A 25,388-nucleotide genomic window follows, 5' to 3' on the forward strand; every position below is an offset into this window, starting at 1 on the left:
TTTGCTTGGTGTCTTCTTCGAACTTTTAGGTACCCCTGGTGAGTACAGAAATGGGCACATGGAACTGTTTGTGTGCCTTGTGCCTCCTTTCAGGTACATACACAATAAATGCGGGTAAGTAGTTCAAAGTATGTTCTGGCTTCAGGAAGAGCAGGAAGGCTTTCAGAAGAGATCCTGCCTTTACCCAAACTACTGAAGTGTTTTGTTGTTAATCACAGTACTGCTTTTCAGCATCTAATAACCTAGGTGTAAGTTGCTGAATACCAGTATCTTGAAGGGGACAACAGCATAGCTCAGGAAGAGCAGGTCTAAACAGACATCTTGGTCACTCCTTAGCCTAAGGCGCAGGGCTTGGACTGACAATCACCAGAGCTCCTTTCCAACTTAAAATTCTATGAAGTAAATAAGCTTAAGTCTTATTCAACAGGTAAGTCGTGTGAAAGTCAAATCACTACACCCTAAGATAATATAAAGAAATGGACTAAGATTTCTAGTCTGGAGGGAAGAATCCTTTTCAAGTCCACTACTTGCAGGTACAAAACATATCAATATAAATAACTTTAAAATACACAGCAAGTAACTTTAAGATATCTTCTATTCAGTGACAGTACTCCCCACCCTCCAGCAGAACCTTGTTGGTTTTGTTTTTTTTCTCCTCCTGTTGCAAGAGCCCAGGTGAATTAGTACAGCCTAGCTGCACTCTGGCAAGAAAGAGTTTCCCACTTAGGAATAAAGTTCTGCTATTAGTATCTAATGAACTCAGACCACAGACGAGCAGACATGCGGATCTGGGTATCTCATTACATACTCTGTCTTGTGAATTCTGCAAGTGATGGTATGAAGGTTATAGGCCAAAGGAGAGGCAGAGTTAAATATCTGTAGTTCCTCATTTGCCTTGAGAAAGGGGCAGGGATTTTGTGAACTTTGAAGGATCTCTAGTCATAATCTCACAGTCACGTAGAGGGGAAGTGAACTCTGCTATGAAGGAGCTACATTCCTTTCTTGTTAAGTCACTGTCACTCACTCCCAGGACATTTTTACTAGGCTGTTAGATTAAATCCTGCAGAAAAGAAAGAACTTGGATTGCAACAGACGGCAGTCCTACATTACCCTTAACACAGACAATGATGTGATGATTTGGGAGTAATTTCTATGCTATCTCTTCTTTAGTAATGGTAGCATAACAAATGAGACGGGGTCTTCAACATACCTTTAAGAAAAAATATTTATTTATAAAAATACACTGGGATCAGTTTGAGAAGTGTGGCAATAAATACAGTTCAAGGAAGAAAAAGCACTTCTACATGGATATATTATGGCACAATATAAGGTAAATGCACCATCAGACATGGGACTTCCATTGGCTCAAGACTTTGTACAAGCTCCCTTTTTAGTAAGACAACTATTTCTAAGAGTTTGGTCAGTGTGAGTAATGGAATGAATTTGAAATCACAAATGCACACATCTAATGCGGGACTTACCATTAGCAAACAATACTTTAAAAACATAGTAATGAGATTTAAATCACTCACGTGATGCCTTAGGCTTAATTGGCCAAGACCACATTTAACTTTGAGCATTAAATTCTTTGATTTCTTTGAAAACAGAAAAGCTGTAAATATGTAAAATGAAGGCTTAATGTGGTATGTAAAAACCTACTTAAGTAGATTGTAAAAATGCATAGCTCCTTATTAGAAGACCTGGCTGTACAAGAGCACTCCCCCTTTCACAGTATTCCTTTTTACTTCATATGCAGTTATTGGTTATGCTGTAGACTACAACTGTTACAGCACTAAAGGCAACTAGACAGGGAAAGGGCAGAGAAAGAAAAGAGGAATGTATGTAAGGCAGTATTTCTTTAGGTACATTAAGTATAGTCTGTAGGAAAGACAGGTAACAATTCCACAAGGCTAGTTTCGTTCTTACTGAATAAAATAATGGACTAATACTGAGCTTCAGATGCAAATCTAGTAATCAATGCCTTGGTCACTGTACTGACCATGGTAATCTCTTTGATAGTCATCTTGGTACTCTCCGTGATAGTCATCTGGGTATTCTGCCTGATAATCGCTATCGCTGATTTCTGACCCGTTAGTTCCTGTTCCTTGGCTGCCATTATGAATGACGGGTTCTGTAGGTGCAGCACAGTACTTGGGGTCGTACACTTGCCGTCCAAGCCCATACACACTCATTCCCTTCTGTGAAGCTACTTTGTTGGTGCCCATTTGTAATGAAATAGTTGAGTTATCCACAGGTTGCAATATGTGCTTCTGATCATAGATGTCTCTTCTGGTACCTGGTGCCAGCATACCAGCCTAGTAAAACAGGATTGTAGAGGTTCAGTAAGGTCACGAGCTGTGATTACGAGGCCTGTTATTACAAGTTGTACAACTCACTGGAAGCGCTAGAAACTACAAGCACAGCTGAACAGCAGCAAGCGTTCATTAGTAAAAAAGACCCTGCTGAAAGATCAATTTAATCTCTCTCTTTAAAAAGAAAATGCTTTGAGGTGCTGCCCAAGATGTGATTCTAGTGCTTAGTTAGTGCTGGAAACACAGCTGTGGTTTTCTTCTGACTCAACACAGTCAGGTGAAAATTCTGAAAGTACAGATCATTTTTATGCCTGAAGATTTCCAGCACAGAACATACCAGTTAATGATGAGAAATTTAAGTTGTTCAATTACTGCGTAGAAGTACATTTGAATTGTACTTTCTTGCTGTTGTCAGCAAGACACTTCTGCTGCACTCTCCTCACTTGCCCAGGCTGAGTGCTCAATCTTTTCTGGAAATGTCACACATAGTCCTCCTTACCTGACTGGCTCCTTTATTAGTGCCCATCTGTAGGCTGATTGTTGTCTGGTCAAATGGCTTATCAGTTTGCATTTTTGGATCGTAGAGATGTCTTCTAGTTCCATAAGCAGTCATGCCTGCCTGACTGGCACACTTATTGGTGCCCATCTTTATTGGGAGAAGGAAGAGGTGGACAGAAAAAGTGATTTATCTGTACAACAAGACAGTGCAAGGAAACAAGTACATTTGCTAGCTGTGATAGCTGACAGAAGAAGTAATTCCCACATGTGTTTTTCTCATCTAGCTTGATCACTACTTGTAATAAGTTACCACTTCTCCATAATGAGCTTCGAAAGAGAAAGTAAAATTAACAGTCATCCCAAGGCATTTCATGACTGGCATTTGTCCAACTGCATATACAGTAAGAAATAGATGTGTGTATCAAAATACAATCATCAGCTTCTACCCTGGACAGTACAGACTCAGTGTCACTGCCAGAACTTGTCTACCCCAGGAATTGTACAATTTTGTTCAGCCTCCTTTTAAAGTCACTGTCAGGGACCAAGATGATACAGCTAATATTAGCTAATCTTTTCCTCCTTATTGCTCTTACTACAGATTTAAAACAAACACAAAAACCTAGGTGGTCACATGAGCATATAAACTCAATCAGCTGTGTACAGGAATTAAAACACCACACCTCCTTCCATGACAAGAATATACTGTAACAGTGCTGTTTTTGTTTTTTTTGCATTAAAAATATCCATGTTAATCAAAACAAAGTTGTTGTGAAATGTAACTGCAAACAAGAATTTCACACTTACCTGTAGGCCGATTACACTTTGACCAGCTTTTAGTTTTCCTGCATCAAAACTTCGTGCTTGTTTCTCAGCATATTTGACACCAATATCAATTGTAGTATGAAAGCCTTTGGTTTTTGCCTATTTAGGGAGAAGGAAAATAGAGTCTTCAGTATTAAGCAGAGTTTCTGTGACTGGAACACTTTCTTTATAGCCTGTATGGAGACCTAGGCTGACAGATAAGCTGCCTTTGTACCTGTCCTGGGCTTTCAAGTGATGTCATAAGCAGGATTATCTCATGAGAAACTGTGTCAGGGGTGGGAGGAGAGAATCATTTCTGTCACCATTTGAACATGCACTCTGAAGCTAAGATACCTAAGGATCTTTGTCAGAGTGAGAAGGATAATCTGTGGGGATTAATGTTCTCTTGTGAGCCTCCCTAGTTCAGGTCAAAAATCCTAACTCTTAATTCCAAGCTTTTGCTCAAGGAATGACTCAGGAGCAACTTCTGCAGTTTCTCAGACTCCCAATACTATTATCCCCTCTTGATAGGTTGGCCTTCTGCCAGCGCCAGAGGTACAAATACTTACCAGACCTGCTAGTGCCACGAGAGTAGTCTGTACTTGAGTCATATTTCCATTTTCAAAAAGATCATTGGCTTCAAAAATATCATGTGGCTTCATGCCATACACTTGGATCGCTTTGATAAAATTCCCAATGTTCTCCAGCTAAACAGAAACAAAAAAGCCCTTTTTTAATTCAGTGTTTTACTTTTGTTAGTTTTGATGTGGACTTCGGAAATCAGACTGAGTTTGTCTATCCAGCATCTCTCCATCAGTATCTGTTATTTTGATGACAAAACTCAACTGTGTCCATTTCAAAAGAAATCCTAATTCAGAACTTCAAGAATTGATTGTAAGATAATTAAAACATAGTTATGTGAGTAGTAAGAACATTTACTCTAGTCTGAAGGTGCTGTCCTGCTCACCTACTTGGACAAATTCAGACAAGCTTTTGGGTTTTACTAGCAGTGTATGCTGTAGAAACTGGGAAGTAACATGGAGTATGTGAGTAAGGACAATCTCGCCTTTCCTTCAGCAGTCATGAGAGAGATTAAAATCCTCCACTGCATTTCTTAGCATTCAAGACAATAAAAACAAGAGACTGATACAGCAGCAGTAAGTTAGATTCAATGATAGTAAAGGCAAAAACCCTTCAAGTACGTGTTCTAAAGGCACGTTGGTTTTGATAGTCACAAAGGGGATTAAAAAAAAAGTGCAAGATAGATTAGCCACAAAGACCAAGCCTGGATGTACTGAAGTCCAATAGCTAATGTATTTATTTGTTTTTTCTGAGTTCTGTTGCAAAACATGTCCTCAACAACTGTTCCCCATGACCCCTAGGGGTTTCTCAGGATGATGCTGCACACAGTGACCTCGTATATCCAGGTACAGGCAAGCTGCTGACCTGCAGAACTGCCCAGATGGAATATGCTAGCTGTGTGGCGTTAGTTAGGGGTTCTTGTTTGGTTGTTTGTTTTGATTTCGTTGTATTTTCTTTAAGCTTGGAAAAGACCTTGCTATATGGCTCTGTGTTCTTCCTCCACTTGAAACTTCATTTGTTAGCTAAAGCATTATTATGAAATACGTATAGTCAGCTGCCATTTACGAGCCATCTTAGCTGTTAGAATTGCTTTCTATGAAATGATGTTCACATATGCAGTAACCTCACTCAACTGTTGGTGCATGTATCTTGTTACACACATACAAAACTTGATGCTATCAGGATTGAAAGCATAGACATTCACAGAAAATTTGTTAATGGAAAAGAACCGTTTGGGGGTTGGAGGGGTTAGAGAAATAGTTTTGGGTTGTTTTTTTGTTTTACCTGGTGCCAATTTAGTTTTGATTGATTAATTTTCTTCACTGATCCTGGCTGCAGCTTATTTATAAGCCTAGGGAGTGAAAAAAAGGGAAATTCTTAAACAATATATCTCATCCATATACCATCTTTGCAGGCATTATATAATATTTTCAGTGACCCTCTGTTAGTTGCATTAGTTTAATCAGAATGCTTAGGCTTTTTATTTATACAGCGTGCCTCGCTTAGACCTCGGTCTGATACACCTAACAGACAAGTCACAAGAATTGTTAGAATTGTTGTGTGCCATTTCATTATTATAAAAAAGAGCTTCATCATTACATTCAGATATATTTAGAAATCTTTGCAGAAATATAAAGGAGGTTTGAGTTAAATTCTGATTCTTCTCCATGGTTTTAAAAAAGCTGTCCTCCCACCCTCTACTGCCAGCCACCTTTGACTCCCATTGTTGATGTGTTTGAAGGAAATCCATCTGCATTCTGCAAATGTAGAAAACTGCTGAAATAAGGTTACTTGATAAATGCTTACTCGCATAAAATGATGCCATCTTTCAGTCCCAGCTGAAAGTTTGCACCAATGCTCAGGCCTGTAACCTCTTCTATCCAGTTACGCAGGTCTTCTTCTATCTGGGGATCATACTTCAGGGCAATCTGTAACACAAGCAGTCACAAAGTTACTTCACAAGAAAAAACTGCAAGTCCTTCCCTAAGTGTTTCAGAGAGTACCTTCTAGCATCTATCCAGTACTGTATTTCAGTACCAGGGTACAGTTTTTGTTCCTTTTACTGTAATGGTTACGGCTTTACTAAATGTTTATTTGTAAGTACTCCTTTGAAGCACTTGACCAGTTCTCCCTACTGTAAGATTTGTTAGAACTTAAGCATAGTCTTTAGACAGCTGCAGAGGGATAATGACATTGTTGAAGAAGTATTTTACACATAAGTTGCACTTCAGCAGCAAGTAAAAACTGAAACAGTAGTTTATAAAAATAAAAACTCCAGATTTCCAAACCATCAGTACTACTGCTCCAATACAGATTTCCAGATGGGAACTTACACTTAATAGGTTTGATGTTATTTATGAGAAGATTATAGTGGATTTTCTGCTTTAGCTAGATTATGACTAATGGAGATGGATTGTTAGGTTTTCTCCATCACCACAACACCACCAGTTACCTTTTTGGGGACTTGGGTGGTTGTGTGTGGTGACAGGGTCTTTTGTTGGTTTGTTGTTGCTTTTCTTCAATTGAAGAGTCAGAATCCCTAATGTATCTCTTTTGTTTGGGTTTGCTGGGAGACTCAGATGGAACAAGCAGAGATCTGGTGTCTTAATTGCAAGGTTGTTGCAAAGCACTGTTATGTTACAGAGAAAACCTGGAATTTTCAGTTCAGTTCAACAGTCCTTGGAATTCAAGGCATCCAACAGAGGCCAAGAGTTGTCAGCAAGGTGACTCTTAAAAACTCCTTTCCCAGACACTCAGTCTTCACCACTCAGTGTCAGTTGGTGCTGCACGTGCTGCAAGTCAGTGGGAAGCAGCACGCTCGAATCAGGCCAGCAGGGGCCAAGTTCAGCTCTGCCCTTTGTTCCCTGCTCTACTCAAAGGATGCTGAAAAGCAGCTCAAACTTCCTTTGGCTAAATCTGTTACTTCTTGCAATGCTCCCAACATGGGCAATTTGGAGAAAAGGGTTCACATCACTGAAAGCAATCTTAGTCCTACATAACTTGCTCCTTTTTGTGCAAACAGAACAAGTTATCCAAGCACGTGATTTTATGTCACAACTAACCTCCACTGGTGCACAGGTTGGCAACGCTTCTCTGTGTGCAATACAGGCTGTCCCACCTGGCACAGCAAGCAAGGCTGGGGATGAGCGAGCTGCCCCACCAAGGCTGAGCAGCACCTGCACTGCTGCTTGCTGACAGCCCTGCTGGCCACCGCTTAGTTCCTTGTGGGAAACTTGGCCAAACCAGTCACATGCAGACCTCAAGTTTCACACTTGATGCAGACTGTCTTAGACTTGGGCTCAGAAAAGCTAGGTATCAGCAACCATTTTATACTGCAGGAGATTGCAGTTCCAACCTACGTGAATTACTTTGGATTGAGGCAAGTACTACATCTTGGCTAGCATTGCTCTCCTCAACTCCAAACCAACCACACTAGAAATCACACAGTATGCCATTCTCTTCTTTCTTCTAAGGGAATGGAAAATTCCTATATCTCTGGCTTTACTTCAGAAATTTATGTGAGGAATATCTATTTTCCTTTTCCTTAACTGTTTGTAGCAGTGCTGCTGTGGTGCCTAAGTTACAGGTCAGGAGAATTCCCTCATTGATCACTGTGTAGAACTCTGGGCAGCGTTGTGCAAAAGCTCTGAGTAGCTCGGTGCTCAGGCCAGTGGTGGTCTGCCATCCTCGAGCTCTCTTTTCTCATAGCAGAGAAGAAAGCTCGAGTAATAAATACTGCCCAGGGTAAGGAAAGTGATTTGTTTTTTTTTTTTTTTAATATCTTTCTGAAGTTAGAAGGTGAGAAATGGACTAGAAAATTTAATTGTTAAGTTCACAGCTCCACAGGGAAAGCCTCCACACCTTTGTGTCTTTCTTTTTTAATTAATTTTAAAGAAGATAGTCGTCTTGCCCTTTAGTTTAATGCCAGAAGCAGCACTGCTGTGTTTTTAGTGATTGTAGTAACAGTACAGAGCAGGCAGCCCCTTTTACAAGGGGCCCCAGCCAGAAAGATTCATTGCCTCGAAAATGGTGATGAGGAAGCTGGTTATTGTCCTTCTCCTTCCTAACCTGGCAGTCAGCTCACAAACTAGTTCCATGGTTATTTTTGTTTCCTATGGAAACACGGCGCGTGTGATCACACCCTGAATCTGTCTTCCTGGTAACATCAGAACAAGCTACTCAAGTTCTGCCAAACTCACAGAAGAGCTGCAGTCATGGACGTAACTGAGGACGTAACTGAGATTTTGTTTCTTTGTTTTTTGAAGTATTTTGGGCAATGGAAAAAGATCCCCAAAGTCTAAAACATAGCATCATATCATTATTCCACACTGAAGAATACACAGAGACCTTATTAAAGTGCCCAGACAAAATCTGAAGTTACAGGCACAAACACAGGCAAGTTTAGAAAAAGAAAGAACCTGTATGAAGGTCAGAGCATGGTATGCTCTGATATTCCACTGAGCAGAGTGCAGGCAGTTGGGACTGGCTGTGTGGATGCAGACAGTTTGTGCCACATTAAGATCACAGTTCTAACATGCACACCATTCAGAGAGGGGCCAGAGCAAGTCTCTTCCTCTGTTCTTCAGTAATAGAAATACAATGTTATGCTAGTTGAACATTCAGGTGATTTGTTTCACATTGGTTTAAAGACAATGCTAAGTGATAGTTTAGCCATCCTGCAGCCGAACTTATTGTCTCTTCCTCTTTATAAGTAAGGAAATAACCAGGGCACAAACTGATGTTGCAGAAAAGTGGTGATTCCACCAAGGGACATGTTTTAAAGATCACTCGTCTCCTCCTTCCCCCAGTTTACAGCCAATGAAAATGGCAGTCAGACTAGAGTGAGTCCCACCAGCACTTGTGTGTCTGTGGCTGTCTTTGCAAGTATATAAAGGGAAACAATGGCAAAAATTTTCTCATTTAATATCCATTCCATATTTGAGATCACAAATGAGATGAACACAAAATAACTACCCCCATTGCTTAAGGTACTTGAAAGGGATGGGATGGAATTTCATCCTGTCTCTTGAAAGATATTTACTTTGTTGGAATACTTTACATCGTTTAAGTCCTCAGTCTCTCAAGAGGTTTTAAAGTATGTTGGGGTATCGCTACTGCGCTTATCTACAGATGGGGAAAAAAATCACATGAGGAAACTTGCATTTTTGGCAGCCAAAGCATTACTATTAAGTCTGCTCATTTTCTGAATTGTCTTCAGTAAGGTACTGAAACTTGTTTGACTTAAACATGGCAAAGGGTTTGATGTCTTTAACAGGCAGGCAACTAGGTTAGTGAATGTCAGGTGGCGGTGGCAGGTTTTGTGAATTATACTTGATCTATCTGAAAAGATAAAAGATGTGGAAATTCAGAATTCAGGCTAAGCAAGAGGGGTAAGTGAAGCTGGGCGGGCGCTGGGTCAGTGCTACTGGAGGGGAGGTGTTCTGCTTGCTTTGGGTTGAGCTCTGTTTTACTCCTGGTGTCACAGTTAGAAGTTACATAACACTAAACAAGGGAATACTTCATATTTTCCATGTATCTATCAGTTGTTCCAGCCTTTCTTTGATTGCTATCTGTGAGGGGAAAGTTGGAAGCTTTGTTATAAATGAAATATTATGGCTTTTTCCATTACTACAATTCTACATGCCATCATTTGATCCTTTTTAATGCTGAACTTTCATGGCCAATACTTAAATCTTGTATGTCCACAGAAGAAGACACCTTCTAGTAAAATGAAAGTGGTAGCTAAGCAGCTCATTTCAAAGAATTCATCATCAGTGCCATTAGAAAAAGCTGCTGTTTCAGAACCCTGTAGAAAAGATGAAATTGAAGCAATGGATATAAACACTAAAATGTGATTTAAAACCAGATAACAGGATGCCAACTGTAAATTTCTTTGGTTTGTTCTGATAAATCTTGAAGGATTCATAAAGCTATAAATGCTGCCGCTTTTGTAGACACTTCTGAGGTACAGATGTAGTTGTTAGAAATCTCTCTGAGACGGAAGTCTGTGCAAGTGGTCAAAGCCAGAAATGCTCTGTGGTTGTGGGAAGAAGCAAGCAGGTGTCACTTGCCTGTTAACAAGCTCCTGACTGCTAGGCCAGTTTGTAGTGTGAAGAGTTGGCTTCTGTTTCAGTACAGAAAAAGCTATGTAAAATTTGGAAATTAACAAAATACAAGGGTTTTTTCTCATTAATTTTAAATAGAAATGGGATAGCTTCATAATAGGTAGCCTTCAGAAGACTGACATTATATATTACCTTGCTACTGGAAGTCACAAGAAGAGACTGCAGAAAAATTAGGCTCAATGCTGTCCTTTTGGACTGTGTTCACTTAATATACAAAATAAATTAAAATTACCCACTCATTTTTAACTCAAGCTGTACAAAATGCTTCAGTTACATCTCTGCAAAACACACCCACTGTGTCTGAATTGTTGGGAAGGGAGGTTGAAATTTGGAAAATTTCTGCGTGCTTTACAAGAACATTCTGAGCTTGACTCTTTTGCACCAGATGAGATCACAGACACTACCTCTGACTTTTTCCTGAGCTTCACATACGTTTAATAATACATTAAAGTTGTATTAAGAATATAAATTTTAATTCACCAGAAGCTGTTTCAGATGCTTATGTGCTTCTGCTGCTGTAGTGTCTGTCCTGTAGAGCCAGGATAGAAGAGTGCCTCATCAATGATGCAGAGGAACAAGCAAAACCCAGGTTTATTAATGCAGTATGAAATTAAACTAAAATCTCTCCTGCCATCTTTTCTTACAGATCAATTAAAGAAAGCACTTTACTAACAAAGTGATGTGCTTCAGTCTTACAGGTGGAAGTCTTTTGGCTTTTGTTTCCTAGATTTGTTTTTTCCTTTGTGGAGTGGAAGGAGGGGAGGGGCAGAACTGGCTTTAGAACTTAGGACACCAGTAAGTCGGTCCTTCCTGCCTTTTACTAGGCAATTCCTGTTTCCAATGCCAAGTTTCATCTTGGAATGTCACACACAGATAACACTAAGCAATCTGATACACATACATTTATGCCAATATCCACATTAGGCTTGAGTCCTCGAGTAGAACCTGATTCCTCTACAGCCTTCACAATTCCCTTAGATGTGGGATGAAATATTTCCCGGTGATAGTTTACACTGACTCTTCTTGCAGCATTTGATACTATCCATGCCTTCTTGTAATATGTTTATTTTGGCAAATGGAGAATTCGGGATTCTTGGAACTCTGATCTTCCTGTCTTGTGCTGTGCAGGTAGGACTGATCTTAAAGCATACAAACCCTCCCCCCAAGTTTAATACAAGACTAGTAATCATCACCTTATTTGTCAAGCGTATGGATTCCTTGTGAAGGTAACTTTGCCTTTGTTTCAAAGTTCAAGGGCCACAGGCAGATCATTAGAATTGCTCAGTGTGCCGTAGCGTGCTGAGTTGGAGAGATGTTAGCCAGTATTTCGCACCATAAATGATCTCATATGGACTTTCAGTTGTCCTTTCATACTAATCTTTTCCAAATTACACAGTACACGCTGTACATTAAAAGCTACACCTGTGCCAAATCTCCAGTTTAAGAGTTCAGCTATCTTGCTGCTACTCTGGAAAAACACTGTAACACTTTTTCAAGATTAAGTTTAAACACGCTCCGCAGCTTTTACAAGTCACTGAGGCTAACAAACACACAACTCAGTAATTAGAAAGCACTTATAAAGGATAAAGTCACCCATTGCCTTACAACAGCCGGCAACTGGTAGTGCTCCTGAAGCTTTCCCTTATGCCGCAGGCTGCGTGCCCGCGCTGCAGGGCTCACACGGCCAGCATGTGGCACATATGGCACATATGGCACACATGGCATGAGGCACACTGCGTTCCAGGACCAGGCAGCACCTGAAGAAACTGATTTTTGTTAAAGTTGGAACAAAAGAAATGGGTGCCTGCCCAAGGGGGAGTGAGGCACGCTACAGCGCTGATCCCAGATGATTCTCCAGCATTCCAGCTCTTTGCATCTGAGCTCCCTGTTCTGTTCTTTGTTTATTGTTCCATAACGCGTTGCCAAATCTTTTTTTAAAGATTGTCTAAATTTACTTTTTTTTTTTTTTTAAATTATACACCTGAGTTGCAGTTGAAATTCTGAAATGTAAATAGGTCACCCTATATGCTTAGACTTCAGATTCAAAGGTAAAGGAGTGTAATACTTCTTGTTGGAGCCAGTAAGTTTGCCAACAGAGCTTTAGTCATAGAATACAAAAGAGCATGATCTTTAAACTGAGACATAGAACTAACGGCACTGGGAAAATAGAGTTATGATTTTATGGAAAGTGGGGCAGAAGAGGCAGTGAAAGGAACTCACCATCGAGTGCAGCTTTTTGCCACCTGAGCTTCCAGCAACTCAGTGAACATTCACCATAAGCACAAATTAAAATTCCCTATTAATTGCATGTACATTGATCAGAACTACATGTGAAAATAGATATCGCAGGATTGTGCATAAGAAACCCAAAGGTGAAAAGAAATGCAGGAATCCAGATAAAAACTGAAGAGAAACTTGAAAAAATGAAAGCTGCCGTTAAGTATGCCCGGCTAGTTGAGCATTTCTCTGTCATTATGGATTGTTTACAGAAAAGCAAGACATCCACCCTGTTAACACTAATGCCACTGTATCCCACCACTACCCTACCTAGTACAATTTTTTTTTACAACTAGATCCATTTTGCTTCATGGTAATCTTATTATTTGTAGCATAGTTGATAACTCAGCAACATTTCCTCTGTAAATCAGAACAATCTTTAAAAGAGAGATGGATGAGAATTAATCCAAATTCCCTGGCATTACTTCCACGTGCACCAGCTTAAGCTCTGCAAAGTAGAAGCAAGCCATGCCACACAGTTTCCATTCCTCTCCTGCCCAAGGCACCTGAGGGCACGCAGGGCTTCTGTTGCCAGAGCAGCAGGTGGGAAGAACGCGGTGTTCTGCTCCATGGCTGTGCAGGAGGACTTTGGGACTGCTCACAAACCAGTCAAGGTGTTCCCACGTCTTCCCTCTATTGCTCTAACAACTCAGATTTGTGCCTGCCCTCAGACTGAACTGGGTGCCAGTTGTGCTGTGCTGTTGGATTACTGCAGCTCTCTCGCATTCCCATTTGTTTTCAGTTTTTCCTCACATTCACATTATCTTTTCTTGTCACAGCCACAGGCCTCTGTGCCTCCTTAGCCATCAGCTCTGCTTCCAACTGCAGCAACGCCTGCTCCTGTCATCACACATTCTTCTTGATACTGAGGCCCTCTGCGTTGCATTATTTGCTCTGTATATCGCTGAATACTTAAACTGTGTTTTGCAAAGAAACTCTGAGTAATATTCACTACCCATTATTTGAAACAATTTGAAATAATGGGTAGATTCAGGATGGATGTTAGGAAAAATTTCAAGTGTTGAAGAAATGTTCAGATGTTCTACTAAGGGATATGGTGTAGTGAGGAAATGGTGGTGGGAAGTGGAGGGTTGGAGTGGATGATTTTGGAGGTCTGTCCACCTTTGGTGATGCTATGATTTTATGAAATCACTGCACAATCATTACACAAAAAGCCTAAGAATATAAAGTTTCTTCTCCACCAGGGCAGCACTGATTCCACACGATGCATAAAGCCTGTTACTTCTTGAGAAAAGGTTCTCCTTGCTTTTGAGCCATGCCCAGTATTACTGAACTGATACAACACAGATCAGAGCACAGCATGCTATCAGTAACAGGAACAACAACTGTGTGGTTGCTGTTAGGCTGCTGAAATTTAGGTCCAGGCGGTCCCAGCGTGCTTCTGAGTGGGCTCACTGAGGCACCCACAACAAATATTCATCAGGAAAATATGTGTTTCTCTACAGTCTGGGACAAAGATCCCAGCAGGTGACAGCCTGTCACCTGTTATACCTTAGGCATCTAACTGAATTTGCATCTCTATCTAAATCCATCTCTACTCACATCATACATACAGAACACAGCATAAAAAGGTTGGAATCGGCTAAGAATCTAAAAGAAGATTAAGCTAGACACATGCTTAATTAATCACACAAAATGCATGACTACCGTACAAAGAAGCGTTATAAAGTTCAAGACTGCACTTTTACAGCAGCTGAAGTCCTTACGAAAATACCTACAGATTTGTTTGTATAAGCAAAACACATCCCTTGACTTATTTCTGCAGTTTCTTCCTGGCCAACTGATGTAAATCTGCTGTGAGCAGAGAGATTTTGCACCAAAACCAGTTACTGGTCCTTCCCTGCCACGTAACAGATTGCATTTTACAGTTACTGTCAGCTTCCTGCTAAGTCCTTTTGCCCAGAGTGACTGGCACAGATCATACAATCTCGTTACTGCCACTGGATATCAGCAGTTAGTGCTGCTGGGGGTGTGCACAGCATCCAGAACTCTGGGTTACCACTACATAAGCTGCGGTTTCACTGCAGTGAATTCAGGAACACAAGAAGCAGTAAGTGCAGGGCAATGCCGTATTAAAATGATGTGTAAGAGAGGTCCCAACCCTAAAATATCTGAAGTTCCATCCTTCTTCTGTAGAACAAAACACTCAGGTGCCATGACTGACCTCTCCCTTTGTTGGTCGTGTTTGGTGCTAATTCTTTCCTATCCATCAGAAAAACAGCTCTTTGTCTCTGATTTTTAATCTTTCTGTTTTTTTATTATTACTGAAACCTGCTGTGTTTTTTCAACATTATTGAAACCATTTCCATGCCATCGTTTATTAACAATAAAAGGCTGCTCTCAGGACAGGCCATAGAAAAGGGACAACAGTCTTCTATTTTCTGAGAAAGTTAAGCGTACTCTTTACTTTTGTTTGGAAGTGATCTCTATGGTAATTCTGCAAGGTGAAGAGACAGATTCTTGCAAAAACAAGCAAGCGTTTGGTGACATAGGTCTGAAATACACATACTTCATTGGTTCAACACGTGTGTTATGACCCAACTTCAGGCAGCAGCAGTGTGGCATTACAGGAGCTGTGGCAGCTCCCGGCTCTCCAGGCAGCAGGAACTGCAGTGTGCAGCCGCCTGCCCTGTGTGCTGCAGGGAGGGCTCTGTGCGGCTCCCCGCTCACTGCCAGGGCAGAGCTGCCTCTGTCTGAGCACCTGGGAGCAAGCAAATGCTGCCTGCATCTGTTTGCCTTCTGCGCCTTGTTTCTTGCTTGCAAGACTCGTGTTCAGTCAACTGATTGGAGACAACAGGAAAGTACTTTTCAAGGAAGTTAGTCTCATTCAGGCATAACCAGGAATAAATTCAAACTATGTGCCTGCAAATAGGAGGCTTTAGCAGTGGAAATATTGACAGGAAAACAGAGAGAGATCTTTCTTATCAGGGAAGCTGTGTGAAGCGTTCGTAGGAGCGGTGTCCAAGCTGGGTTAGCTGGGGAGGTTTGTCTGGAATCACACTGTGCTCCTCCAGCCCTCAGCACAGCAGCTCAGATCCCACCCTCATAAAAGCCTTTCAGAACAGCAAGAAAACTAAGGCAAGGAGATGCCAGAACAGTGTCTGCCTCGGGGGAGAGAAGGCTTTATAAAGGCAGCAGGGAGCTGTCGTTAGGTCTGCTCATAGCTACTCAACTCAGCACCGCTCTAAGAAAAAACAAGAGGTTGGCAGAGTTTGGCATTTATCTGTTTGTTCATTTTAAGAAAACAAGAACCCAGAACTGCCTACCTGAAGGAAGTCACAACCACCGAGGAAGAACACTGAGTGATTCAAGCTAAATGGAGACAACATACATTACTGAGGCAATGCTGCAAAACCAAAAATATTTACCAGAAGAGAACGCTGCTGCTGGATATGGCCATACAAGTTAACAGTTGTTTAGAATCAAAGAGTTACGAAAGGCATTTTTAAGCAAAAGAGTCCCTCTTACAGAGAAAAGAAGGATTTTCACATGATCTCACTTAGAAAAAATCTGTTTCAAATTGCCCTACGTGTCCTGGCCTCGGGCCCACTTTTACTGAAGGCTTTTCCTGTACCATTCCGTAGGGGATGGGAATCTCTAAAAAGTTTTCCTTAAAAGGATGTGTCAGATGCACAGTGTATATGGTGTTACGGAGCTACAGAAGCCAGCAGCTCTGAATACAGAGAAGTTTCTATCCTTTACTCTCCAAGGCAAATCACAGCCCTCTACATTCCCTCTGAATTAATATTCTTACAGAAGGAGGCGAGGTGAAAAACCCACTGATGTGCCATTGTCCTGAAACAACGCACGCACGCATCCATCTGCCTCCTACCGGTACTGACTGAGCATGGGGAATGTAACAGGGTCACTTTCTCCAAATTTCAAACTAGCCCTGAAACCACACAAAAAGAAACCAAAATCATTTGTACGATTTAAACAAGGATGTGTCATTGAAATGCAACTTAAATTTTCTATTTTCTGAGACTGCTAATCGTATTTAATCATCATGACTTCAGGCAGATTTGATTTGCTGTCCTCAGAGGTTTTCTGGCTGTAGAAGGATGCAGAATTTAAACATTAACCACAGCAAGTGATGTATTTTTCTACCGCTAATGAAAGTTATACTAAGAAGTTGATGAATCCAGCAGAAATAAGGTTGCTGTAATTCATTCTGTTAATGTACAGAGCTTTGACACTGAAGGCACAGCCAAAGTGCTGCCTCAGCTTCAGCAGGACGCGATCTCCCAGTGAGAATCCCCGCTGCTGCTTCCTGCAGCCTGCCTGGCTCCACCTCAGCCCTGCTGCTCAGGAGTTGAACCCCAGCTGTGTGCTGCCAGTCATTGCCTTCCTCCCTGAAATGATGCGGTAAGCCAAGACGTGCTTGTGAAATCACAGCCGTGGCTTGGGCTTTACTTGCAAAATCACAGCCATGGCGTGGGGCTTTACACCCGACAGCAATACCAGCCTTGTGGCTCAAGAGCTCCTGCTTGAGACCATTCCAGGCAAGCTGTAAAACGTGCCAGGGCTCCAACTGTCAACGTGACGACGACATGCCAAGGATCACTGGGGACTTACACCACTAAGAAGAAAATGACCCTCATGTCATCATTTACAGCAATCACTACTGGCCGTCACCAGGCAGCCGCCTGCTGGCCTGTCTGCACAGCCGGCAGCAATGCCACACGCAGGGCGGCTTGGGGGCAGAGACCAGATGCTGGGTGGCAGGTGCTCACATCCTGGTCAGTGGGCAAGGAAAATGCTTCAGTGCCAAAGCATGTGCTTCTGCTATCAGAAAGAGATGTAAGTACGGACTGACCATCAGCTACACAGGTGTCACTGCTATCAGTTTGTGCCTGTTAGCAGGCTTGCTTATTGCTGTGTCAGTATTAAAGCTGCTGTGAGAAACCTTCACTTGATACGTGCTCAGGAGAGCAGCACTGAGCAAGGGAACAGTCAGTGGGTCAGACACACAGAGACAGAGCCACGGACAGACAGCAAAGGGTGCAAATAAATACTGAGAGCGCAGTGAAGACTCCCAACTGCCAGAAGGCCTTCCTACTTTGAAACATCTAAACCAAGCACGTACCTATTGATGGGCACTGATGCCGCCATAACTGGTGTGAGAACTGTGCACAGTCAGGATGCTCAGATACGTGAGGGTTTCTGTCCAGAAAGGGGCAAACGTGTGACTTGGAAGCAAAGGGAAGAATGCCATCATGTATTTTGTGGTACATAGAGCTGTTGTGCCAAACGTGGACTGAAGGCAAGTTTGGCTACCCACAGCCACAGAACAGCTATGGCTTGTAAGCAGTTTTGTGTTGACTTTGTTATCAAAACCATACCATTAAGTGCCATTTTCTTCTCACTTTGAGTACTTTCAATGTATCTGGTTTACAGATTTCTTCTCTAAATCTATCGTGGAAATGTTCAGTGTTCCTTTTATCTTTGTACATCATAATTGTAAAGGAAGCTTGGGAACAGATATTAAAAAAAAAACAACAAAACCAGAGATGTTTGGAGATTAGCACTCTGAGATTTCTGGAAGAAAACCAATAAAAAAGAAAGTTATGAGTAGAGAATTTGAATGGGAGATCTGTTACTAAAGCTTGAAGGCAGCTGGAAAAATTTCACAGTTCTTTGGAAAAGCAAGCAGAGATCGGGCACAAAGAGAAACTCTGCAGTCCTACGCATGGTGAGCCTGATAGCTAGCCAGTAAGTATTCACCTCAAGATCTAGAAGCAACTATCAGAAAGCATGAATTAATTGGAAAAAAATGGAGATTGGTGCTTGATCCCTTAAAGCCCTTTTGCTGCTTCCTCATTCTCAGCATATCTATTTCTACTGAAGTATTTCTGAGATCATCAAAATACTGGACTTTTCATTTACTCTCCAGGCAACAAATTGTGAAAATATATATAAAGGTGATAGAGTCTGATTTTATTTTAAACTAAACACCTATATTTAATTCAGAGCTTGCACATTAAAGCTATTATTTAAAAAAGATTTAAGAATAGAATAAAAGTCAGACTGTCCCATACAAGAGGATGGGAATGCAGAAACCTTATGCTGTTATCACCACCTGTGCTCTGACAGCTAAGTGCTCATTGCCCTGATACTCATTACTGCCTTATCCTTCATTTTTATTATGTCATTCTAGATAATGTGAGTAGAAAAACACTTCAGCAGAAGCAAATATGCTTACAGAAGGTTTCTAAAAGAAACTCAGTGAGCAAAACTAGAGGTTTCCTAAAGGAAAACACCAAATACAAAGCATGGAAGGGGAAAACTAAGTGTGCAGTTGAATCAGTTTATTCTAATGGTTACTTTTTAAGAAGGAAAGTGGTATTATTTCTATGTTGAAAGGAAGGAAGACAGTGAAGAGGAAGGAGAGGACCTTGCAGACCAACTACACTCAGCACTTCACCTAGCTATCACTGAATCCCAAGGAGGTTGTGGATGCCCCATCCCTGGAGGCATTCAAGGCCACGCTGGATGTGGCTCTGAGCAGCCTGCTCTAGAGGTTGGTGACCCTGGCCATGGCAGGGGGGTTAAAACTATATGATCTTGTAGGTCCTTTTCAACACAGGCCATTTGACGACATTCTATGACAGTGATTCTATGAATCACTGAGGTAAAGAACCTGAAAGGCATAGTCACCTGAACCTGGTTCCCAGTCAAATGTCTGTTAAAATGTAACTCCTGGACTAAGAAATTAAATGTGATTTTGTCCCACAGCAAGCAAAACACCATAAAATAATTTTCTCCTCAGCAGTTTCAGGAAGAACACAGTCATGCACCTAGGCCTGGCTGGTCTCATGGAGCACAGACATTGCTCTATACCAGGCAGCTCCTGTTTGCCCTGAAAAGGAGAGCAGGATGGCATTTTGTTCCCAGGGTTCCCCTGCCTGCTGGCCTCCAGTTACAAGGCTGCTCCCTTCCTCTCCTGCACTGCCAGCAGGTCACTGCTGCAGTGACTCCCTCCAGCTACTCTGGTCATCAAACACGCTGGAAGCGGTCCTGACCTGGGCTGGTTTCCTGACTGCAACAGTGCAGAAGGAATGATGGAGACCAGAGACAGCCAGTTGCCAGGACAAGTTTAACTCTGCACACACCTTACTGTGCCCATCCTCCCTCACACACGAACAGTGATGGAGCTGGCAGAGTACCAGAGGTGACAGGAGGGCGCAGATAAGCAGTGCCCTGCTGTGTGCTCACAGGAAGGGCAGAGCGGGAGGAAGCAGCTGAGCAACTCCGCACCTGCCCCCGTTGCTGTTTGCTCCCAGCCTTGCCCAGCAAGACAGTGCCATGAAACCTTCCACCACCCCTTCCCCATTTCCTCTGTTAGCCATAAGCAGCTAACACCAGCCTACAGCTCTACTTCATGCTGTTATCATCTCAAGCTATGCTAACCGTGGAGTACTGCAGACACTGCCCTGTTTCTTGGTAAGAAAACTATTTATTGCTACTACTATCCATTTAAATCAGCTTAAAAGGCTCCTTGCTGATTATTTGTTTGGGATCAAGTATCCTCTGATCTCACGTAAATAGGGAGTCAACTTCAAAGGGCTCGCCCTGCTCTGCCCGCTCCTGCAGACAGCTTCCTCCTGGCGGGCTCCCAGTGCAGATCCCATCTGCATGAGTGGAGGGGAAGGAAAGCGGAGCAGGCAACTGGAAGTAAGGAGCCCAGGTAAGGAGCAAAACAACAAAGGGGTGGAGCCTCCAGAGGGAAAAAGAAAATGCAAAAAAGACCTGAATGCCAAACTGAGCGAGGGTTTGAAGCTAGAAGATGGAATCTGGGGTATAAATTTAAAAAATGTCTTACACAGCATCAGGACGTGTTATATTCATCTATTCAAATACCACACCAAACAAAGGTCGCTCTCAACACCAACACAATGCCAAATGGGAAAATGAAAAACAGAAACTAAAACCAAGACAGCTTTCTGCTCAGCCCAGCTATCAAGCATGTCTGCCTTCTGCAGGGGAAACTGCCAGGGCTGGCACCAAATGCTTCTGACATGGGCATCTGATACGGGCAGCGTTCAGCAGGGAGCACTGCAGCTCTGTGCACTGCACCAACACCACCGATAGCAGCACGGTGGTCTCCACCAAGGTCAATGTTTCAGAAATCCCAGTAAGACCAGTGCCAAAAAGGGTCCACTAGGAGCTGGAAAATGGATGTCCTTCTTCCAGTGTTTGATTTATGACACTGCAGGAGGTGAAAAATGGAACTTCTGGTCTTCACAGAGCTATTCTTGTCTGGTCCTCTGGATTGGGGGAAACAACAGAGTCAGGCACACAGCTATGCAACTCCAGCTAGGAGGGATGCAGTGTATCTGTTCATATCATAATGCTTTGAAATGTGATTTGTTATGGTAAGAACAACATTCTCAAAGTTCCAATCTATTTTTTTCTAGATTGTTTTCTAAGGGATGAATTCATGTCTTTGGAGTGCATGAACAACTTTTGAGGCTGTTCTGCACTGATATTTCCAGGACTGAAGAAGCCTACACAGAAACGGGAGCTGCCCACGGAGCCTACCTCCCTACACCTGCACTGAGGGGAGTGATGAAAGCCTGCAGCTGACACCCTGCAGGGTGAAGCAGGAGGCTCTTCCACCAGTGGCAAGGCGGCTTTGAGTCCTCCATCAGCATCACGCTCTGGGAGCCCCTCTTGGGAGGCCCTACGGAAGCTACTGACAATAAGAAATTGTAAGGAAAGACAAAGAACTTCCCACCCTGTCTTCCTACAGGCATCGCTGTTAGGCCAATGTGATTCTGTCAGTGTGTTTTCAAAGCAGAACAACATTTCCATTCTTCCCAACTCAGGGGCAGAAGTGCACACCTTGCTGTCTCTTTGTGCCACACAAGTGTGGTGGGGCAGCACCACAGGGCCCTCTGGCAGACATTCCCCACACAGCAGCAACTCGCTGTGCAGGCACAGCCCTGCGGTGCGTTGGGAATGGCCTCAGCACAGCCACCTGGGCACTCTGCACACATTTTGATGCTGCAGGTGGTATTTTCTGCTGTCCTCCCGCTTCTACTCAGCCACCAGGAGAGCAGGGTCAGGGAGCCGCTGAGGCCTGAGCCAGCCGTGTGGGAGATAAGTGGTTACTGAGCATCACGCTGAGGGCTGCTGCCTGGAGCAGACACACAGCACAGCTCATCCCGGGATGGCCACCGGTGTTTTTCTTACTGCTTCCCAACGGGCGGCTGTTCAGCGCAAGGCAGCGGTCTGCACAGCCGGGTACCGACATCAGCACCTTCTGATCCGTAGGACGTGACAGAAACAAATCAAAGCGACTCCGTGCAGCAACGCACAAAGGTGCGCACATCTACGCGCAGAACCGCGGCCAAAGGGAGCAGGGCAAGGCGGGCTTTCTGTTACGTTTTTTAAACCACAGCGCTGCCCACGACGCGCCGGCGCCCGGCCCGGCGGACCCTCACACGGCACGGACCCATCGCCGCCGCCGCCGCCACCCCCGCGCCTTTGTGCCCCGCGGGCGGGGCGGGGCGGCGCGGGCAGACAATGCGCGATCTGTGCGGCGCCCCGCCGATTGGCCCGCGCCGCCCGTGCCCATGATGTCATGCGGGTGGAATGCGCGGCGCGGGGGGCGGCACGGCACGGCTGCGCCCACCGTCCGCCGCCTTCGGCCCGGGTTTCTTCCGAGGGCCGGGGCGCGGCGCTCCGCGTCAGGGCTCTGGGAGCCGGGGCGGTTGCCCCGTTCTCTGTGGCGGCCCGGCCCCGACGACGCCCCGCCGCGCTCCGAGCGACGCGCCGAGGGCGGCGCCGATCCGGTGGCGGCGGGAGCGGCCCTCGTGCCGCGCCGCGGGATGCCGGGCCCGTCCCGCTGCCCGCGATCTCCCCGCGCGCAGCCGCGCGTCGCGCCCCGTCCCGCCGCGGACAAAGGCGGGCTCGCCCCGCGCCGCCGGCGCCGCCCGTACCTTGTTCTTGACCTCGGCGGAGAGCCCGTAAGAGGGCCCCTTGTTGAAGTGGGTCATGTCCGCGGTCTCCCCGCTGCCTGGGGGCGCTGGCGGCGGGCGCTCGCTGCGGCGGGCTGAGGCGAGAGTCCGCCCGCGGCCGCGGAAAGTTCTAGTCCCTCCCTCGCGGCCCGGCCCCGCGGCCGTTGGGGCCGCCCGCGCGCCAATCGCGGCGCGAGGTGAAGGAGCCCCTCCCGGGACGGCCGGGGAGGGGGCGCCGGGCCCGCCCCGCCACCGACACGCCGCGGGCGGGCGCCGTTCGGGGGGAGTGGGCCGCGAGCGGAGGGGTCGGGAGACGTCAACGGGAAGGAATCCGCCGCCGCCGCCGCCGCCGCCGAGGGCAGCGGCGCGGCCGGTAATGCCTACCACGTGTGGGTCGGGGGCCGCGGTGCGGCCGGGCTGCCGAAGCGGGGCCGCTCCCGGTCAGGGGAAGCGGAGCTCCCCGTGGGGAAAGGAAGAGGACGGGCTGAGGAAAAGGGGGGCTCGCGGACGCGCCGTGAAAGCCGATCGGCCCTTCGGCGCTGCCGGGACGGCGCCGTCCTCGCGGCCCCGAGCGGCGCGTGAGCGAGAGCCCCGAGCCTGCGGCCGGCGGGCACCGCGCCGCGGGCTGCAGCTGGAGCCGGGCTGCGGCTCGCGAGCTCCCAGGCATTCGCCGACGGCGTGCCGCTCCCCAGAAATTACACGTCTCATCCGTTCCGAAATAAAACGTTCCCGATTAGCGCGGGGTAGTATTTTCTCGTTGGACGATCGGGTTTAAATTACGCGCATGTGAATCACGTTCAGTTTTTACTTTTACCTCATCTGATCGCGGCACGACTGCCGTTTGGTGCGGTTCTTCTGACAGCCACGGGCCGCCAGAAGAGCTCCCAGCCTTTGGGCGGCCGCTGCCGTACCAGCAGTGAGCTCAAACCCCGCGGGAGGATCGAAAAGGGAAACCTTTGAGCGCGATTAGAAGCGCATTCTGCGTGGCTTCCCTCTGACCGCACAAAGCCAACGTCGGCGCTCGGACAAAGCAGCTGGGGCGTGCGGGGCAATCCGGCTCATTATGTGGAAATCTCTTATCTTTGCCCTATTTTTCCACATTCTTTATTACCGGGGCTGTTTGTATGGAAAGAGGATTTGTACAAGAATTATTCCCCACCTGAAATGGTAATCCTCTTTGTGACATTGTAATAACTTCTTCAGCAACCACATGTAATATCATAAATGTGTGCTGATGACTTCAGCTGGAAACCGGCAGAAACGAGCCACAAGGAGACACAATCTGTTTTCTTGGAAACATGGACTATAATCTTGCAAACATTCTTGCACATGAATTATTGTAAACATATGTGTAGTCCTATTAAACTTCCCAAGCCTAAATTATCCCTTGTGTAATTCCACCACAATCTATGGAATTAATGTGGCTCAATGGAAAACTATCAAATACACATTTCTATTTGCACTCGAATCAGTGGCAGAGGCCGTGTAATGGGGCGACTCTGCAACCGGGCCTGGCCTGGGAGGGATCTTCTCTTTCCTACCCATCTGATCCTGATGAAGTGCCTGGGTTTAATTATCAGGCTCAGCTGGGAAGGAGCTGGATGGTTTCTCTGAAGGTTGCTGGGTAGAGCCACACAGCATGTAAGAAGTTCATCTGGCAGTATGGCTCTTCTGGTGGGTTTCATCCTGGGGAGAGCAGAGCCCTTTGATGGGAGAGGGTGCTGCTAGCCACAGGGCTGGGAGAGAAGGTCCTTGGGGAGCGTGCGCAGTTCTACCTGGAAAACTGGGTTCTTCCTGTGTGGGAGCAACCCTGCTTGGGAGCTGCATGGCTTGGGAGTGCTGCAGCAGGATCTGTGCCCCTTGGTGAAGGCAATGGAGAGCTGTGCTGCTGTATGACTGATGGAGCTTGCTGGTCTGCAGGTAACAGACTGCGAGCTGGTGAAAGAACGTGTTTTCCAGTAACTCACTGCTTTAAGAAAGGGAATAAACTCTTTAAGTTTTCTGAGTCACAACTGTTCATCTTTGAGCATTGGAGGCAAAAAAATACTGAATTTTGAGCTGGTGAGGCAAAGGACAAGGCTGTGCTCCTGCTTCCCTCTGATGTGCTTAACTGAAAGGAAAGGTGCTAAGACCAAGTGCAGTCGCCCGAACTTGGTGGTGACTCTCCTGTGCTGCCCTGTCCCCTCTCAGTGCTGGTATTGTCAAATGGCCTGTCCTGTCCCATGGTGCTGGAGATGCAGCTGCTTGCTGAAATTTTAGCCTGATTAACTGGGGTGGGGGATTGAAGCTATAAAAAGTGCTGCAGATAGATACAGCTGGTGGCTGCAGCAAGGCTCACATCTCCCTGCTGGTTGGTTCCTGTTCACAACAGCATGCAGTAGCAAATGTTAAAAACTGCCTAATAAGAACTCTACAGAACAAGTAGTGGTGAACTCTATCAATAACCAGAACTGTCCTTCACCTTTCATTTACTAGGATTCCTTTTGAAAACAATCAGTGGTAAGTTATATAACATCTGCTGACCTCAAAGATCTATTTAAAACAGTGCTGTATTCATACAGCTAATTGTAACTATTCTGGAGGCTCTCAAGGGGCATGAAGTCCTGACCTCTGTGCTGTAATGAAGCACGGCACACTGTATGTATGCCTGTTTGTCTGTTTTAACACACTGTTCTCATCCCACCTGGGACTCATTTGCCTTGTACAACAATTACAGATGCTATGAGGTGTTTGTAGCCCACTCCTCTTTCCTCTAGAGCAACTGTGGAAGACAACATTTTCTTGGTAGTCTTTACCTAAGAGGCTGGCAT

The 25,388-nt window shown here is 44.9% G+C and overlaps 1 protein-coding gene across 2 annotated transcripts; it reads right to left on the bottom strand.

Moving 5' to 3' along the window:
• Nucleotides 1-1,207: 1,207 nt before the first annotated feature.
• Nucleotides 1,208-22,731, bottom strand: CNN3 (calponin 3). 2 transcript variants are annotated; one of them, XM_048944398.1, is made up of 7 exons: nt 22,561-22,731; nt 6,000-6,121; nt 5,478-5,544; nt 4,181-4,318; nt 3,615-3,731; nt 2,812-2,838; nt 1,208-2,315 (listed from the first exon to the last, which is right to left on the bottom strand). In XM_048944398.1, the coding sequence occupies exons 1-7, from the start codon at nt 22,615-22,617 to the stop codon at nt 1,968-1,970; spliced, it is 876 nt and encodes a 291-aa protein (XP_048800355.1). In that variant the 5' UTR covers nt 22,618-22,731; the 3' UTR covers nt 1,208-1,967. The 2 variants fall into 2 exon arrangements, with proteins under 2 accessions (XP_048800355.1, XP_048800353.1); XM_048944396.1 differs by having other exon boundaries at nt 2,812-2,958; nt 22,561-22,727.
• Nucleotides 22,732-25,388: the final 2,657 nt, after the last annotated feature.

This window comes from Lagopus muta, chromosome 5 (genome assembly GCF_023343835.1).
Source record: "Lagopus muta isolate bLagMut1 chromosome 5, bLagMut1 primary, whole genome shotgun sequence".
In the NCBI taxonomy this organism is placed as follows: Eukaryota; Metazoa; Chordata; class Aves; order Galliformes; family Phasianidae; genus Lagopus; species Lagopus muta.

What these genes read in the sequence shown, in the direction of transcription:
- CNN3 (XM_048944396.1), bottom strand. Translation starts at nt 22,617, where the DNA reads ATGACCCACTTCAACAAGGGGCCCTCTTACGGGCTCTCCGCCGAGGTC. An exon ending in CCGCCGAGGTCAAGAACAAG is followed by an intron (nt 6,122 to 22,560) that starts GTACGGGCGGCG and finishes CTTGTGTTACAG; the next exon opens with ATTGCCCTGAAGTATGATCC. An exon ending in CAAAACTAAATTGGCACCAG is followed by an intron (nt 4,319 to 5,477) that starts GTAAAACAAAAA and finishes GTTTCTGTTTAG; the next exon opens with CTGGAGAACATTGGGAATTT.